Source organism: Choloepus didactylus, chromosome 8 (assembly GCF_015220235.1).
Source record: "Choloepus didactylus isolate mChoDid1 chromosome 8, mChoDid1.pri, whole genome shotgun sequence".
Lineage (NCBI taxonomy): Eukaryota > Metazoa > Chordata > Mammalia > Pilosa > Megalonychidae > Choloepus > Choloepus didactylus.
In genome coordinates this window covers 25,750,042-25,770,210 of record NC_051314.1, presented here as the reverse complement: position 1 = coordinate 25,770,210, position 20,169 = coordinate 25,750,042, and the positions used below count along the sequence as shown (strand labels likewise).

Genomic DNA, 20,169 nt, shown 5'->3' with positions numbered 1-20,169 from the left:
GTGCGGGCGGCTATGGCAGGGGGCGGGGGGTGGGGGACGAAGCAGCGGCAGCAGCATGGGAAGAAGTTAGGAAGCACGAGGTGGATTTTAGGTACGGAGGCCAGGGCAAGTCCTCAAAGGAGGGGACACCTGGGCAGAGATATGAACAAAGTTCGGGAGCGGAGCTCTGCAAATCCCTGGGGGAACAGCCTTGCCTGCCGAGGAAATGGCGAGTGAGCCCTGAGTCTGGAGTCTGACAGTATGGCCGGAGCAGAGTGAGCAGTGGGAAGGAGGCAGGAAGGGATGTTAGAGAGGTTGTCTGGGGCCAGGAATAATGCCAGAAATGAAACACTCTGAAGTTTAGAAGTCTCTTTTTAAAAAGCAAAATGGTTACAAATACGCAAAAACCATTCTCCAGAGGCCTCCAGGCAACTCACAATTAATAGAGCATTAATCATCATAAAATTCCTAAAAGTTATCACAAGGCAATGGCACAAGGCAGTTAGGTAAGGCCTTTGAGCAGCGCCCTGAACAAAAGGATGGAAGGAGCCAGGCAATTATATGGGAGCAAGCATTCGAGAAAGATGGAATAGTGAATGAAAAGGGCTTAAGACTGAATCGGCTTTGGCAGGGGCAGGGAGGCAGGGGGATTGAGAACATACAGGGATGAAGGCCCAACAGGGAAAGGAAGGACCTGAGGATGACAAGTGAGGATGCTAAGGAGAGAAAACAAAGACAGAAATTCACAGATGACAGTGACTGTGTTATTTGGTTTCTAGGATTCTGAACCACTGCAGCTCATGTAGTTCGTTCACTTTTCTCATTTCCCAGATAGCTTCCAATTTATATTATTATGGACTAGATACATAATGTGTCCTCGGCTAATGCCATTCTCTACATCCTATACCACCCCAAATTCCCAGACTGACACATCAAGAGAGCATCTGAAACACAGTGGAGGAAAAACGCAAAACAGTAAAAGACAGGAATCAAGAAGCAAAGCCATATATTAAGAAGTACCCAGGTTTGATGGATATTGAGAACTGGCCCACCCAACCACCATACCACCCTCCTTCTTATGTGCCTTCTTGTACCACAGAACTGAACTGATAAAAAGAAAGGCAGGATAATGTGGGAGTTAGAAGCACAGACTCTGGAGCCACACAAACTAGTTTTGAATCCCAACTTTGCCACTAACTAGCTATATGACCTCAGGTTAGTTACTTAACCTCTCTGTACCTCAGTCAACTCATGTGGAAACTATGGATGAGGGTTTAGGTAAGTTTTTATTTGCAAAGTGCTGAAATACTGCCTGAAACCTACTGAGTTCTGTTCCCAGACTCCTTTGCTGCTAGGATTCTGAAAGCGAATTAAATTCTGCCAATCAGACACACTCATGTGAGATTTTAAAATAAACTGGAGGCCATTTTTCTGGCCTCTTTACTGCTCTTTGCTGTCAAGCAAAATTGTGTACATGTCAGGGTCTTCCACACAGGATGAAGTGTCCAATATACAATTTCCTGGCATTCTGCGTGCCAGTTACTAAGTCATTTACATATATTTTCTTAGTTCATCTTTTCATTCCATGAAATCATAGAACATACATTTACTTTTTGTCCCAGAAAAATAGTTCCCCCAACCAAGACTTCTTTTGGTGAACTGCTCCTTCCCACTCCAGCCAAGTTCTGGGGATAGCCCAGCACAGTACCTTGGCTTCTAATCTATAGGTGTGGACATGTGACCCCAGTTGAACCAATCGGAGTACCCAAAATGGGATTCTGGTAGTTGACACATGACCCAAGCAGAGCCAATCAGACTTCTTCCTCTCAATTTTTTGAACTCAAGCCAGGGAGAGAGGGTTCCTTTTCCTATGGATCCAAAACTGCAGGAATATGAATCCAGAGCTGCCTAATAATATGAAAAGTAATGAAGCTGACAGAAATAGAAGCAGGGGCAGGAGTCAGAAAGTCCTGACTTGTACAGTATACAATCTTATTTCCTCCATTTGACAGATAACAAAAGGTACCTCAGAGAAATTAAATAACTGGCCAGAGTCACATAATTAGTAAATAGTTAGTAAATGGTGGATTTTGACTCCAAGTCAGCCTCACATCAGGTTGGTACAGCAGCAGCTACAATTAGGCCAACATTGTGATTCCGGCTTCCTGATCCCTGACTTGTAGCCACATCGTTTTACCTTATCTCAACAGTTCTGGTGACAGTCTAAGATGTAATAGCTCCACTGGAGGGTCAGTTAAGTAGGGCTCTGAAAGTGATTCCTGGGAGTTTATTCTAGAATCCAATCTTCCAGCCTTTCGAATAATTTTGCAAATTTCTATTCCCTGAATTAAATCTTTTCCTTCTTAAAGTACTTAGAATGGTTTCTGTTTCCTGTACTGAATTCTGGACAATGTGTCAGCTCAGAATTAGGACAGAGCGGGTCTTAGGAGCAATTTGGAATGCCCAGAGTGTGGAATGGTACAAGGTAAGGGGCACTGGTCTAAGGCTACATGTGGCACAAGGGGTTTGGCCTGTTTTGATATGATGCTTGTTATGAGGCTGTTTAAAGGCTCTGTGAAGCACTTGGAGGAGCCAGCTTCTGATTTGCCTTTGCTGTGACCACAAAATAAATTAGATTTTTTTTCCAAGCAAAGGAAGTGGGGATTTTCCAGTTTAAAATTGGGTCTGGATAGCAACCAGACTCTCTCAACATCCCAACAGAATGCTTGTATAGGTAAGGGTGTGAGAATAAAAAGTCAAAACAATATAAAAAACCAAAGCAGTCAAACCACCTATTGTCAGAAGCTAAGAGGATGTTCCAAAGTATAAGACCAACAACTCTGAATTGAGAATCAAAAGAAGTTGTTGAAATTGAGCAAACTTACTGGCCTAAAATAATTTAGGATGTATTATCCCTAATACATTACCTGTATCCTGTTTTAAAGAGTTCTGATTCTTTAGTCAGTAAGAATGCTTCTTCTATTACCCCATAATTATGTTACTTTAAATATCCATTTGGTAACTTCAACTCCCGATAAAGAATGGATGGAGGAAGAAGGAAAAGTTAGCAATGATACAATGATGGGGAAAAAAAGTCATCTTGAAGATACTGACATCATCCTATCCATGAACATGATATATTTTTTTCCATTTAGTAAGTGACTTTCAATTAACTTTTTATACTTTCTACATAAAGTTCCTGATCATCATATGTAAGCTTTCATTCTGGGTATATTTTTTTTGCACTGTAAATGGCATATTTTAAATTAAAGTTTTCTAATCATTTCCAGGGTGTAGAAATGCAATTGACTTTGATACATCAATTTAAAACAGTAAGCCAGCTTAACTCATTAATTCAGAAAACTTTGTCTGTAGATTTTTGGGGATTTTTGATGCAAACAACTATATCAGCTGCTAATAATGACAGCTTTGCTTCTTCCTTTCAAATTCTTATGTTTTAAATTTCTTGTCTTATTGCACTGGGTTGGACATCTATAATAGTGTTGAACAATTGTGGTGGTAGTGGGAATCCAGATTTTTCCCAAAAACAGATTTACTGGGAAGCATATAAAGCCTAGACTTCAAAACTCTCACTTGCACTGGCTCTTGTGAGTTCTGGGGATTTGCAGAGCATTATGGGTATAGAGAGAAGGCTTCGTGAAATCAGGAAGCATTTTTGACAAATTGATTTAAAGTTTCTCATGATAAATCTATAAATAAATGAACATATATCTCTAAGTCTCTAATAATTTACATTTCTTTTCTCATTCATTTTGATACATACTTTTCTATTTGTAGTTTTGAGGTTTGAGTTTTGAGATACTTCAATTAAAGGAAAGTTAAGATAGGGGGTTGGTTACAAAAGTATTGAAGGTTAGAAAGTAAAGGACAAAGGAGGGGGTGTGAGGCTACAAAAAATAAGATCAGAAGATGTTAACACTCATGTAATAAAGGTCCCAAAATAAAATAAGCTTAAGCCTTCACAAAATTTGGATATACTTGCTTGTGCCTGATGCTAACAGGAATTCATACATTTTCCCATCAAGTTCAATGTTTGCTGTGTTGTTTTTTATAGATACCTTTATCAGATTGAGCAAGTTCCGTTCTAGTCCTAGTTTATAAGGGTTTTTCTTTCTAATTAGTAACAGATGGTGAATTGTATTGAACGCCTTTTCTGCATCTATTAATATGATCATTTTTTTTCTTTTAATCTGATAAAGTGATATTACATTAATCAAATTTCCATTAATAAGCCAACCTGGCAACTTGATTATAATATATTTTCCTTTTAGTATATTGCTCAAATTTGTTTGTTGAAATATTTTATTTAGATTTTTTCTTTCAGTGAACCTGAGTGAAACTGGCTTTTTTTCCCCTTAAAATGTCCTTGCCTTGTTTTGGTATAAAGGCTATGTTAACAACACAAAATGACTTGAGTAATACTCTCTTTATCTAATTGCTGATAGAGTGTGCAAGATTGGAATTACCTGTCTCTTAAATATTTGGCTAACTGTATTGCTGAAGCCATCTTAGTATGATGTTTTCTTTGTGGGAAGATTTTTTTAACTACTGATTCAAATTATTTAATGATTATAAGACTATGATTTCTATTTCTTTTCTAGTCAATTTTGGTAAATTTCATTTTTTTTTTTTTTTTTTTTTGCCTTATTAATGTAGGCCAAACAACTCCCTAAGCAAAGTGCTTGCTGATGTTTTACAATCTGAAATAGGAGATTCAATCTGGATCAGAAGCAACTATAAAGCTCACCTGCATAGCTTTATAGAGCTTCACTCTAATGTTTGTCCACTCACATGGCACAACTTTTCATAAAGTTGCTTTTCTCTGCCAGCTTCTCTCCCCTTTAACAGATGATTCCTCCCCCTCAACTCTGTTTCATAGCCTCTGCTTATTCACGGCATCCATTTGATCATGGATCTTAAAGTTCCTTCTCCAGTAAAGATTTTTTAGCTTCTCCATTGAACGTAACTCCCAGATTGTCAACAGTTTAGATTCATGATGAAGGGAATCCTGGCCTAGTTCATCCCTGTGAGCCCAGCCACATCACAGATCCTGGGAAGCATAAAGAATGGCTGCCTTTGGTCAACACTTAGCCTCCTCAATAGCAGCTTATAATTAACATGTCGAAACAGAATTCTTGATCCACACCCCTATTCTAGCTGCCCATTTCCTTCCCCATCTCAGGAACAAGCACCACCATCTATAGATTCAGCCCAAGACGCTGTCCTTGATACCTCCCTTTCTCTCATTGCCCCCACTCACACACTCTATTCATTAAGTCCCATAAATTCTTTCTCTAAATTAGATCTCAAATCCATTCCTTCACTTCCACTAACACCACTTTAATCCAGGCCACCATTAGTTCTTGACTGAATTACTACACAGCCTTTTAATAGCATCCTAACAGGACACCCCACTTCCAATTCTTTCCCTCATTCAATCCATAACCTACAGAGTAGCAGCAACAACTTCTTAAAATACAAATTCAATCATGTAACATCCTCACTTAAAATCCTTCAGTAGCTCCCTATTTCTCTTAGAATAAAATCTAGTCTTCTCCCATGCTTTGAATTCATTTTGATTATGATTCTGTCCCTGACTAATCTCTCCTGCACTCACAATTTTCCAGCCAGATGTTGTTACCATAAAACACAGTCCTAAATGGTCAGGCCTACCTGATCCCACATTAAACAGAGAAACAAGTCTCTTTTTGCTTTAGTGAGAAGGTGAGTTCATAGAAGATGCATAGAAGACTTTATTGAAGATTTATCAATAAAGAACTGGAGGGGAAAAAAAACTCCAAGACCAGTTCAGAGTGAGAAGAGTGGTTTGGGCTTTTATAACCCCAAACAGACAAAGGAATGGCTAGGATCCAGAAGAAAGCAGAAGGGGAAAAAAAAATAGAAGAGAAAGAGCTGTTTGGTCAGATTCTCCTGTTATTTTGAAGTCTTCCCCTCATTCAGTCTTGTTTTTCAAGAAGACGCTGATTATCAGACTATATGGTAATATCCCTTGCATTTTCTCCTGCAGGCAATCTAGGAAAGTTCCTGGACACAGAGAGAAAGTTTTTTGTTATTGAGATCAGAGCAACAGCAAGTTATTTTAACAAGGGCTTTTTATGCTTAGAATAACTCAAAGCTGATTGAGTGAAGTGCTCTTAATAAACAGGTTCTTTTTTTTTTGGGGGGGGGGTGGCAACTGGAAACTATACTAAGTATTTTCCAGCTAAAGAATAATACTGAGTATTTTTTCTACTCATCCAGCTATCAGTGTCTTCTTTCAAGGTCTCAGGATGTTGGAAGCTTTCTTCAGTGTGAGGGTCTCTACACATACCTCTGTTTGCTTGGTCTTCTCCCTGTTCTTTCTCACGCTTTAGGCCCCAGCTGAAATGTGATCTCCTCAGAGAACTTTCTTGACCACCCTCTCCAAAGGAAGTTTCCCCCAATTATCATTATTGTGTTGCAATAAAATTATTGGAGAGAAAATAGAGAGAACAGAGAAAAAGAAAAAATCTAAAGAGAAAGAAAAAGAAAACCTTCAAAGGAGCAGAAAAAGAAGAAAAAGGCAAGAATTTGAGAGGAAATAGACATGAAATCGTTAGCATTCTGGGAAAAGAAAAATAAGTTAGTAGACTTTTTAAATTAAATGCAAGTGCTGTAGCTCCTACAGCAAACATTCTAACCACTCATTGCAAAGTCTTAGGTAATGATTTCTAACTTCCCTGCCTTTGGGATTTATATAAGTCGACTTTCCTTGAAATCCAGTGATTACAACATTCTCCAGTTTGAGACCTATCCGAATGAAGGCTCACAATGAGTTAGAAGCATTTGAAAAAGTCATTATGAGCCACTAGAAGAGCTTAACACTTTTGTTTTCTCATAAGTTTGCATAGCGAGGATCTAAGACAAGTTTTAAAATAAAACAACCCTCTCTTATAGTCATGGGTACATGAGGCATCTCCCTTCCCTTTGTCCTCCGTAACTCCTGTTTGTAAATCACAGGTGTTTGTGGACATAAAGCCCATCAGAAGGGAGTATATTGTGAAGAGTTCTTTCTTGGCCACTTGTTCTAAACCTGCTCAGAGTGTTCCATGCCTTAGACCAAATCTCCATAAAAATCAAGACACAAGAAGTTCTCTGTAAGCCTGCCCAACAGCCGCACTATGACATTACTTTCGACAGCTCTGTAACCCCATATTGTCCCAACTTTATTCACTAGTCTCTTTTTCTCTTTCTCTCTCCATTCCCTTTTTCAAGCCTTTATTGGCATTTTTTATCTACTGTAAAATAAAAAGCAGCACGATGTTGTGTGTGTGTGTGTGTGTGTGTGTGTGTGTGTGTGTGTGTGTGTTGTGTTTTTTTTTTTAAAAAAAGCACTCCATGTGGCAGCTAGAAAAAGCTATCTGCAGTTACTGTAGTAATGGTTTCAAAAAACACCTGCAAATCAAAGACAGACACCATGGCAGTGTCTTCAGATTTTTTTTTCTTCCCTTAAAGTTCCTGCTTGGCCATTATAGAGTAGGCTCGGCAATGAATTTATGTGACAGCTATGAAGTTAGTATTAAAATTGTGAATAGTGCCTAGCGGTTTTCATGCCCTCACTATAAGATCGCCTCAATTTGCCACACAGCAGTGAATAGGGCAAAGAACAGGGAGGGGGACCAAATGAATGGGAGGAGGAGGGTGTGTGAATGGGAATGTTTCCCGGGAGGGGGCAGCACAGTAGTCACGGGAGAAGAGTGATTTATTTTTGAAATTCCAGAAAGAAAGGCCGAGAGAAGTTGCCCAAAAGATCCTGAAGCGTCGGATGGGGGTGTGAGATAAATATGTCTGTACAGCAAGTGTCAACGCCAATTCTAGAGGCAAGGACGGGGCGAGGGGTAAATCCATTCCTCTGGTCTTCAGTGATTGAATATTAAATGCCAGCAGGGAGCAGACGTGGGTAGGGGCTACAGAATGGGGATAAGGGGGAGGTTAAGCATTTATCTCAATGGAAATTAACTACTTGGGGAGAATTTGGAGAGAGCTGGAGCAGGACTGGGGGAGGGGTTGTCTCTCGGTGCATTTAAAGAGAGGAACTCCCTGGTGTGGGGATTTGGGGAGGGCATTCAGAAAAACTAGGTGAGCCGTGCAGCAAAGAGCTAGGGCGGGCGTGCCCTCCGTCGCCCCCGTGGCCCCGCCCTCGCGTCCCCTTTCCCCCGATCCCCCTCCACCCCGCCCCGGGTATTAATATGCGGGCCGCAGAGAGGCCGGCCGGGCGGGGGAGGGCGGCAGTGGGATCGCGGCGCTGGGAGCATTGTGGGCCGCGCTCGCCTCCGCGGGGGACCATCTGCTCGCTGTCAATGCATCACCTGCTCGTCTGGGCCGTTGCCGGGGCAACGGGGGGCGGGGGATTAAGGAGTGTGTGCCTCTCCGCCGCCCGCAGCTCCCGGACCGGTCGGCCCGGCGGAGGGGGCGAGCGACCATCGGGGCGGGTTCGCTGCTCGTCGCTGCCCCTTGGGCTTTGCAAAGCCTCGTGAGCCGCCTCCGCTCGCGGAGTTGGCTGGAGTTCCGAAACAGAGTGTAAACAGTCCGGCCTTACCCAACCCCCTGCGTCTACCTGGAGCTGCATGGGCCATGTCCCGGGCGCGCCGCCCGCAGCCTCCACCTCGGGTTTGCTGGCAGCCGCACCGGGTCCCTTTGGGCATGGCGCAGCGCACTCCGAGACCCCCGCGGTCGCTGGGCAACCACAGTGGGGTAACATCCCGGTTAGAACCTCCTCATCCGGTTAGAACCACCAAAGTAGCAGATGACTTCCACACCTCTCTCGACATTCCTGCCTTCCGCCGAACGCCAAAACTAGGGAATATGAGTGACACCTATGGGGGGGGGCCGATGTTTATCGAAACTGGTTGCTTTTCCCTGTAGGGTGCAGTTATGGAGATATACTTCCTGAAATACCCGTTCCCCCTTCTCTTCCTCGAAGCAATGTTGAATACATGAGCGGTGCAACGAGTAACGCAGCCAACAGCAGGGGGCAGAGCTAGGTTGTATAGATCGGAACGGTGACCACTTTGGGATACCTTTGATCCAAATTCGTGCTCTCTGATTTAGAAACGTCCAGAAAAGTCTATCCTCCATCCCCCCACCCTTTCTCCATCCCCACCCCAACTTCTGACCAAGAGACACTGTAGCTGCATCAGCAATTATTACAAGTAGCCAAACAAAGAGGAAAGGGTTAACCGCCTCCCATGGTTTTCCATCTACTACACCGACCCAGAAATGAAGTTTGAATCACAACTCATAATGTGTAATTGTTTTTTTCTTTCTGTGCTAATTACTGGACACCTTTGCAGAATAACAGGACCAGCGGAAAGTTGAGATTCACCCAGGATGGACTTCATACCCACATCTAAAACATTTCTAGCCAGGTAAAATTCTCACTTGTTTCCAAAGACTTCTGAGTCAAGAATGCCCCACTTCTTTCTTGTTAGCTCTCATTCCAGGGTTTGGCAACTTCTGAGGGACCAGCAGTCTTTCTTTGACTAATTCTTAGCTGTTGAAACCCATTTCCTGTAGTTCTGCTTTGTAAAGAAACAGAGACCTTGGCCTTTTTGCAAATTAACCCTTGGCCTTGAAGAAATTATTAAATTGCCAGTTAACCTCATATTGTCTCCTATCTTTTATTCCAGGCATTTTTATTTTCTCTAACAAAACCTTTATTGAATGTTATACCAAACACAAGTTTGTGACATTGACCCCTATGTTCATCTTCTCCAACTAAAATCTTGTGACCATCAAAGAAAATTTCTCCCATTCTTTTCTAATTTCAGATAAAGAATACCATGAATTAGACTAATTTTATGAATAAAGTGCAATTTTTAAAATTGTTCTTCACCAGGCAGCAAATGAGAGTCCCACTAACCTATCATTTTCTTATCATATGCAAGAGAAAACAATCAATTATCAAAATATCCATATGCTTTGACATAATAGATGAAAGGAGAACTAGTACATATGTATAAATTTGCTCAAAAGATATACAGAGAATTCAACCCACCCAAAGACTGACTTTTCAGTGTGAAATTCATAAATTAAAGTTGAGAGTTCTGAGAAGGTATGCTCTTTAATTCACAAGATGCTTCCACGTGCATATATCATGGCGTATTCCCACATAGAGAAGAAACGAGTCTGTGTCCAATCATCCTATTTATAGACAAGGTTACTGAAGCCTAAAGATGATAATGACTTGCCCAAGATGCTACAGCCAGTGGCAGTGAAAGCTCGGTACTCTCTCAAGCCCACCAACCTCCCAGAGATGCTTCAGGATACCCTTTGGCCATTCTTTTCCCGCCTTACACTCCTATACCTGCAGCCTTCCCAGCAGAGATGAGAACTCTTCATTAACTCAAGAAATAATCATTGAGCAAATGCCACATGTCAAGCAAAATTTACAAAGATCTCTGCCCTCATCGTTTAGTGGGATAAATAGATTTTTAAAACTCTTCATCCACTTATCCAAGAAACATTTATTGGTCACTTAATCAATTACTATGATAAGAGAAAAAATATGTCTGTAAAATTAAGATACTTTTTATTTATGTAAAAAACCATGTTTTCTCAGGAAGAGAAAAATATTCACAAAGATCAGTATGACAGCATCATGGAAGTACAAAGGAGGCAGCAAGTAATTTTGCTTGAGGTAACAACACAGTGAAGGTGTCATTAACTGGGCCATGAAGAATTAATAAGATGTGGAGAAATAGGAACACTCATTCACTGCTGGAGGGAATGTAAAATGGTGCAGCCGCTGTAGAAGACAGTTGGGTGGTTCCTCCGGAAGCTAAGTGTAGAACTACCATATGATCTGGCAATCCTACTACCAGGTATATACCCAGAAGAACTGAAAGCAGGGACTCTGACAGACATTTTCACACTGATGTTCACAGTGGCATTTTTCACAGTTGCCAAAAGATGGGAGCAACTCAAGTGTCCATCAACAGATGAATGGATAAACAAAATGTGGCATATACATATGATGGAATATTACCCAGCTGTAAGAAGGAATGAAGTCCTGAGGTATGCAACAACATGGATGAACCCTGAGGACATTATGTTGAGGGAAATAAGCCAGATACAAAAGCACAAATATTCTGTGATCTCACTGATATGAACTAATTAAAATGAGCAAACTCATAGAGTTAGAATCTAGAATATAGATTACCAGGGTTTAGAATGGAGGTAGAAAATGGGGATCTGATGTTTAATTTATACAGAGTTTCTATTTAGGTTGATTGTAAATGTTTGTAAATGGGTAGTGGTGATGGTAACACATTGGTATCATGCATGTAATTAACAGCATTGAATTATGTTTGTGAATGTGGATGAAAGGGGAAGTTTTGAGTCATATATGTTACTAGAAGGAAAGTTAGAAGATAAAACACGGGACTGTATAACACAGTGAACCCTGTTGTGGACGATAACCACAGTTAATCATACAAATATAACAATGTTCTTTCAGGAATTATGACAAATGTATATCATGATTACAGTGTGTTGATAATAGGATGGTATGTGGGGGGAAACACCTAAGATAAACTATGGACTATAGTTTTCAGTAATATTTTAATATTATTTCATCAATTGTAACAAAGGTACTACAACAATGCAAAGTGTCAACAGTAGGGGGGATAGATGGGAATGTTGTATTTTTTACATTACTTTTATGTAAACCTACAACTTCTTTAATTAAAAAAATCATAATTTTTAAAATTATGCTAAGTGAAAGAAGCCAGACATGAAGTATCCATATTTTATGATTCCATTTGTATAAATTGAAAATATAAATAAATCTACAGAGACAGAATAAGATTAGTGATTATGTAGGGCTGAAGAATAGAAGGATTGAAGGGTGACTGGTAAGGGGTATGAGGTTTTTCTTTCTGGGGTAATGGAAATGCAATAAAATTAACTGTGATGATGAATGCACAAATCTGTGATTGTACTAAAAGACATTGATTGTACACTTTGGATGGATTGTATGGATGTGAATATATCCAATAAAACTGCTTTGATAAAAAATTAATAGTGTCCCCAGTACCTGAAACAGCACAAGGCACCAAGTAGATGCTCAATAAATAATTGTTTGTATGAATGAATGAATGTCTCTTTATCCAAGTAGACAAAAAGAAGATGCTGCAGCTAAAGGTATCACAGTATGAACAAAGGCTCAGGAACATTTGTGTTCAAGGAAAGATGTGTGAGCAAAACAACACAAGAGAAAGGAAAGAGGAAAGTGGTGTGCTGTTTTGGAGGCATGTTGAGAAGTGATTTGAATACCATGCCCAGAAGGTGGACTTTGCATTGAGGACCAATAGATTTTCAACAGCAAAACACATGTTTTAAACAAAATCATGCAAGAAATCCAAATATAATAAAACTGACCACAGTAGAGCAGGCCTGGTTGAAGCAAGGATGGGAGCTGGCACCCTGACCACCACCTCACCAGCCAGACATTAGTGGGGAACCATAGTATGCCCCCAGAACACTAATTGAAAATCAATGCCATAGCACTGGGGAGTCATTGAATGTTATAAGACAGGAGAATGTGAAGTTGGATGAGAAGAAGTTAGGAAGAGCAATTAGGATGCTATTGAAATACTCCAAGCAAGTCATAATAAAGACTTAAATTAGATCACTGACATTGGGGGTGAAATGGAAGATTGAAGCTAGAATTCTTAATATATTTGGTCTTTCTGCTTCAGGGAAAACAGTTTCACCTTCAGTGCCTCTGGATTTGGATATTTTTAAATGATAACAAATGGCAGCATCTTTATGTCACTGTAGCCAACACATTCCCACACTTGCAAAAATTTGTGGAAAAAAACAAAAATTGCTTTGCAGTTACTGCTTAGAATATAGATTTTAGGATCCTGTGATGAGTAAATGGAAGCTATGGAAAGATAAAAAGAAAGGCAGAGATGATGTCTGTTACACCTTTCATTTACTAGGCAGGGCAACTAACTTTCAGGCAATGGCCAAAGTTAACATGACCCTTCCCCACCCTCCCTACAATGTAAGTTTTCAAGTGTTCTTATTAAAAGATATGTAAGATTCATCATTACCCACCTAGAATTAGATATAATTAACCATTTAAGAGCCCCTCCTGGGTAGAAAGCTTGTTGTTTAAGGAATTCATGACAGTCCTGTACTGGATAAAACAAAGATATGCTCATGCAGATAGCTAATGGAAGAGAGGCAGCAAAAGGAGAGCTGGGAAACAGAAAACTCACATGATGAAGATACCTGGCATTTAGCCAAAAGTAAAAACTATAAATGTTAATCAGATGAGAATCAGTGTCACTTTACTGCAAGAATGTTCTGTAATTAAAAGGGTGGGTATTGTGTTGTTCATGTTAGCACAATTGCCACCAATACTATTGGATGCCAGCAGCTTCTGAGTGCTGGAGAGAACACAGATTCCTAAAGATGTCACTTAAACAGAGAGTGTACTTCTTAAGCATCTATTGGCCCTTCATGTCAAATTCAAATGATATCTAAAGGAGGGGTGTGGGGGGAGAAATATCAGGCTTCACAATTGTGATCCTGTCTTTAAGGGAAAAGGAAAGGGAAGGAAAGGAACATTTGTTGGGTGCCTATTATATACCATGAACTTGCTGGGCACTTTCTATACATTATGTCATTTAATCCTCATCTCAAACTTGCAGAACAGGAATCATCCTAACCACATTTCAAAGATGCAGCAATTCCAAATTTGGCTTTGCAGAGCAGAGTGTGGCAGTGGGTAAATGTGTCTGAAGTGGTACAGAGGCAAAAATATCCCTGGAGTTGATAAAGTTACAGGATCACACAATCAGGATTTTTCATGGATTATCCATGTGGGAAGGGAGTCTCTCAGGAAATTGATGGGTCTTGGAATGAATGGGAAGGCTGGGAGGGAGATGCTTAAGCTCTCATTTGAGTAAATCAGAAGTAACTCAACTCAGTGGTCAGGCAAAGGGTGTTCAAGCAGTATACCATGGGCATCAAAGGAGAGGGGATTATCAAGGAGGGGCAAGATGGTGGCATAGAGAGGAGTGGAATTTAGTCAGTCCCCTGGAACAACCAATAAACAACCAGGAACAACTAGTAAATAATTTGGAATAACTGCTGGGAGACAGCCGTGACTGTCCGCACATCATACACCAACCTGGATTGGGAGGAATGCCTGAGATCACAGCATAGAATCTGTAAGTAAAACCTGCAGAACCACACCAAGAGCCCCTCCCCCCACAGCAGGCTGAGCTGCAAAACTTCCCTGTGGTAGAGTGCAGCATGGCACTCTCCCAGCAAGTAAATATAGCTCAGCTGAGCTCCAACTGGGGTTTTAATTAACAAGTGTGGACTGCTGAATGCAAGCCACAAACCCTCAACAAGCAGACAGAGGCTTTTAGTGACAATTGACTTTAAAGAACCAGAAGACTCATTTGCCCCAGGAGGGGGAGCCCAGAAGACCAGGTGTTACCTCTGGCTGATGAGTGAAATTGGGAGTCCATGGACTGGCTCTGAAAGGGGAATTTCTACCCCTTTTTCTCTCTCTCAACCTGAGTGGCTCATTGGAGAAAACTTCAGCCATTTTCAGTTCACAGAGCTCTGATCCAGACGAGAGTAGAGATAGCAGAGTCAGAGAGACAAAAAACCTATTTAAATGCAGATGATAACTCCCTAGGGGATGTATCTTCCCTAAGAAGAAGGAGATGGTGCCCAGCTCTGCTACCAGCCTTCCATTCAGAACCAGACCCCAGAGCCCAAAGCAGCCAATACAGAAACTAAGGGGGCCACACCTCCTTACACCAGTCAGGAACAACAGGGTGACAGGCACCACCTGCTGGGCAGGTTAGAAAAAAGCTAGAGGCCTCACAGGGTGTGTCAATCTTCTAAGACACACCCTCAGGGAAACCTGATACTGAATATTGCCTCCTTCTGGAACCTGAGCTGTTCTGGTCTGGGAAAACCTGATTGGGATAATCAAGGAAACCAGATGCCTACCCAACAGAAAACTACAACCTACACTAAGGAAAATGAAGATATGGCCCAGTCAAAGGAACAAACTTACACATCAGTTGAGATACAGGAATTGAAACAACTAATGCTAAATCAATTCAACAAGTTTAGGGAGGATATGGCAAAGATGAAGGTTATAATGAAAACACTGAGTGAACATAGAGTATAAATCAAAAATTTGATAAAACAACTAGCAGAATCTATGGAAATGAAAGGCACAACACAAGAGACGAAAGACACAATGGAGACATACAACAGCAAATCTCAAGAGACATAAGAAAACACTCAGGAACTGAAGAACAAGACACTTGAAAGCCTACATACAAAAGAACAGATAGGGAAAAGAATGGAAAAATATGAGCAAAGGCTCAGGGAATTGAATGACAATATGAAATGCATCAGTGTATGTGTCATGGGTGTCCCAGAAGGAGAAGAGAAGGGAAAGGGGGCAGAAGCAATAATAGAGGAAATAATAACTGAAAATTTCTCATCTCTTATGAAAGACATAAAATTAAAGATCCAAGAAGCACAGTGTACCCCAAACAGACTAGATCTGAATAGGCCTACGCCAAGACATTTAATAATCAGATTATCAAACATCAAAGACAAAGAGAGAATCCTGAAAGCAGCAAGAGAAAAGTGATCCATCACATACAAAGGAAGCTTGATAAGACTATGTGCAGATTTCTTAGTAGAAACCATGGAGGCAAGAAGGCAGTGGTGTGATATATTTAAGATACTGAAAGAGAAAAACTGCCAACCAAGAATCCTATATCCAACAAAACTGTCCTTCAAATACAAGGGAGCGTTTAAAATATTTTCTGACAAACATACAATGAGAGAGTTTGTGACCAAGATACCTGCTCTACAGAAAACACTAAAGGGAGCACCACAGGCAGATAGGAAGACAGGAGTGAGAGGTTTGGAACACAATTTTGGGTGATGGTAGCACAGCAATGTAAGTACAATGAAGAAGGATGACTGTGAGTATGGTTGAAAGAGGAAGGTTAGGAGCATGTGGGACACCAGAAGGAAAGAAGAAAGATAAAGACTGTGACTGTATGACTCAGTGAAACCTAAACTGCTCAACAATTGTGATAAAATGTACAAATATGTTTTTACATGAGGGAAAACAAATGAATGTCAACCTTGCAAGGTATTAAAAATAGGATGGTATTGGGGAAAAAATACAATCAACGCAAATTAGAGAATATAGTTAACAAAAACATTGTATTATGCTTCCTTTAATGTAACAAAGGCAATATGCCAAAGGTAAATGCCTGTAAGAAGGGGACATAAGGCATTTTGGGACTCCTGGCATTGGTGATGTTGTCTGACTTTTATTCTACTTTAGTTTAATTCTTTCTTTCCTTTCGTTGCTTTTTAGCTGTCATTTGTTTCTTTCTTTTTCTTTTTCTTTTGTCTCTCTACCTTCTTTGACTCCTCCTCCTTCTTTGTGGAAGAATGGAAATGTCTTTATATGGATAGCGGTGATGGTGGTGAATACATAAATATGTGACTATGCAGGGAACCATAGATTGTTTACTTAGGACGGAAAGTATGGTGGGTGAACAAAACCATCTTAAAAAAAAAAAAAACGGGTTGATGAAGAAATCTTGAGGGCACTGCAATCAGTGAAATAAGTCAGACATATAAGGACAAATATTGCATGGTCTCACTGATATGAACTAATTATAATATGTAAACTCACAGATATGAAATATAAGTTACCAAGATATAGAAATGAGGCTAAAGAATGGGGAGTGTTTGCTTATTATGAGGAGAATGTTCAACTAGGATGACCTTAAATGTTTTGAAATGCACAGCAGTGATGATAGTATGTTGTGAGAATAACTAACAGTGCTGAAAGGTGTGTGAATGTGGTGGAAATGGTAAGCTCAGAGTCATGCATGTCACCAGAAGGAAAGTTCAAGGTTAACAGATGAGAATGTATAAAACAGTGAATCTTGTGGTGGACAATGTCCATGATTAACTGTACAAATATTAGAAATCTCTTTCATGTTGAACAGAGGTACAACACTATAACTAGAAGTTAATAATAGAGGGTATATAGGGGAAAAAATATACCTACTACAAACTATGTACTACAGTTAACAGTACTTTAACATTATTTCATCAACAGTAACAAATGTATTATAGCAATACTATGAGTCAATAATGGATGCAGGGTGATAAGGCTTATGGGAGAAATTGAGTCTTCTTTTTTGGTCTTTATTTCTTTTCTGGAGTAATGAAAATGTTCTAAAAACTGGGAAAAAAAATTAATTGCAGTGATGGATGCACAGCTGTATGATGGTACTGTGGGCAGCTGACTGCACACTTTGGATCCTTGGATAATTGTATGGTACGTTTACAATCTCAATAAAATTAAATTTAAAAAAATAGGGTTGAGAGGTCATTCTGGAGGTTATTCTTATACATTATATAGATATACTATTTTATAGTGCATTAGAATAGTTAGAAGGCAATACTGAATCTGTTGAACTGTAACCTAGATTTGATTCTTGATGATGATTGTGTAACTATATAGCTTTTATTGTGGAACCATGTGATTGTGAAAACCTTGTGACTGACACTCCCTGGATCCAGTGTATGATGGGCAGATGAGTAATAAAATAAAAGACAAAAAATATATAAATATTAAAAGGGGGATAAGGGATATGGAATGTTTCGGGCACTCTTTTTTATTTTTTCTTTGTTTTGGAGTAATGAAAATATTCTAAAATTGATTGTGGTGATGAATGTACAACCATATAACGAAACTGTGAGCCATTGATTGTATACTTTGTATGGATTACATGTTGTATAATATCTCAATAAAATTGCATTTCCAATATATGTGAAAAGGGGGGGAGGGATTATCAAAGATCAGAGAATGAATAGTTGCAAAGGCAAAGAGGGACAAAAGTATGCTGTTCCTCTCTCTTCGCCTCTGTTCCTGGACCTAGAAGGGATGAGGTGGATGAGCAGCCTCCACTCCAGGAGGGTGAAAAGAATTCATCTCTTCCAAGGAAAATGAAGTTTTAGTCAGGTCCAGGCAGTGGAGGGAACTTTGAGTGAAGGGGCACAGAATGTAGAGTAGTTCTAATTGTAGAGGAGTTCTGTTGGCTCTCCTCTTCCCACAGTCTGAAGTCCAAATCCTTCAATGTTATTTAAGGTCTCCACAATATGGCTTTTGTTCAGTGGTGCTCTAGAAAATGTTTAACAACCAGCTCTGTGGAGATGGGGAGGGATAAAGTCTGGATTTATCACATGTATCAGTTTCCCTGGTGTAAATACTTCCGCCGTGGTTGATATCAAGCCAGCAACGTGGCATAGATGAGGGAAGAGTTAGGGGAAAATGTGCACAATCAGCTCCGACAAGTAATCAAGAGTGCGAGTTGGCTCTGTCACTGCCCTGGTCTATTTCATATTTTTCTACCACTTCTTCCCACTCTGTATTCTGGTTCAAAGACAGGGCTGCAAAGTACTACAGACAATACATTGCACAACTCTAGTGGTGCCATTTTCATCATAGTCGTCATTGGTGTGCATCTTTAATATGGCAATTTTCCTTCAGAAGGCTGTGAAATGTAGAGAACTATTTCTAATTTGTACAGAGGCACCATTTGGGTTGCTTGTCATGCTGCTCAAAGACCACAGATTAGCAGTTACAAGCCAAATCTAGCCCATAGACATGTTTTCTTTAGATCACGTTGGGCTAAAAAAAAAAAAAAAAAAAAAAGTCTTTTAACTAGCTTGCCAACATCTAAAAACCAGGAAATAAAAATCCAAATTTCTAGATTCTCTTAGAAAAATCAGAGGAGGTTGCATCACATTTAAAGCAATAACGTACAGAAAATGCCTATGCCTAGACCAGGGTAGTTCAACCTGATTGATGTTTCATGCTCACCTGTTTTTACCATGATATCCTGAAATCCCCGTCATCTAAACCCCATCTTACTCTGCAACCCCTCCCTCACCTTCTCTCCTTTTCTAGCTCAGTCTCTCCATCTCAGGGCCTTCCCTGCACTTGCATTCTTCTTCCTGAACCACTCCCACCCCCACCCCCTTCACTTGGCTTAACCTGCTTAACCTTCCATTCCAGCTTAAACATTATTTCCACCATCAGCTCAAAGCACACACACAAATAGCCTCCAGCCTGTTCTCCTTGCTCACATCAATACCATTCTCCATAAAACGGTCAGAGTGATCTGTTAACAATGCAAATCAGACCATGGCATAGCACAATTACAATGAAACACAAACTTCTTAAAATGATCCTCAAGGATCTAACTGATTTGAACATTCCCATTCTTCCATCATGCTGTTTTCCTTTCTCCCTTGCAAACACACTACGTTTGCATGGACCTTGGCGCCCGCTGTTCCTTCTGCCTAGAATACTCTTTCCTGGGTCTTCACAGAGTGTTCTCCATATTATCTTCCAGGTCTCAGAGCAAGTCAGTGGAACATCCTCAGTGAGGCTCTTCCCTGGCTGTCCCTGTAAGGTAGCACCCTCTTCTCTATCAGCTCCCCTTCAATTGCTCTCTATCCCATCCCTTTGCTTTATTTTCTTCTGGTCCTTATCAAATAGTATCTCATTTAATTTTTTTTACTCTGTCTCTTTTCACTAAACTGTAAGCACATGAGAGTAAGAAACATGTCTTTAATATGCCACCCATTCCTAGCACCTAAGATATTGCACAGAGAAGGTGGCCGCTAAGCACTTAAATTAGCACTGACGCACCACTCCCCACCCCTCTTACTCAACCCCCTAGCTCCCTCTATTTTTCCTGTCACGGAGCTTATCACACTGTTTGGAATTGAATATTTAATTGACTCTTCTACCAGCCTAGAGTTTCCATAAAGGCACACTCTAAATTTTTTCAGGGCTACATAATAGAGGGGTCAATAATGTAAACTTTGGAAGAAGAGATAACCTGGTTTCAACTCCCAGCTTGATTGTTTGCCAACTGCATGACTATGCAAATTATTTGGCCTTAGTGTCAGTTTCTTCATCCATTAAAAAGTGGTAATAATTTCTTAAAATAATAACAGTTAATAGTTATGAATGCTTACTTGCCAGATATTGAGCGTTCTAAGTGCTTTACGTGTAATATTATACTCAGT

General features: G+C 40.2%; 1 protein-coding gene across 1 annotated transcript in view; it reads right to left on the bottom strand.

Annotated features, from left to right (window-relative positions):
* C8H12orf42 (chromosome 8 C12orf42 homolog) overlaps positions 1 to 8,750 on the bottom strand; it is a 206,081-nt gene extending 197,331 nt beyond the window's left edge. Inside the window, exon 1 of the mRNA XM_037847232.1 lies at positions 8,597 to 8,750. Coding sequence (XP_037703160.1) covers positions 8,597 to 8,740 — 144 coding nt within the window. The 5' untranslated portion in view covers positions 8,741 to 8,750. The remainder of the gene's footprint in view (positions 1 to 8,596) is intronic.
* Positions 8,751 to 20,169: the final 11,419 nt, after the last annotated feature.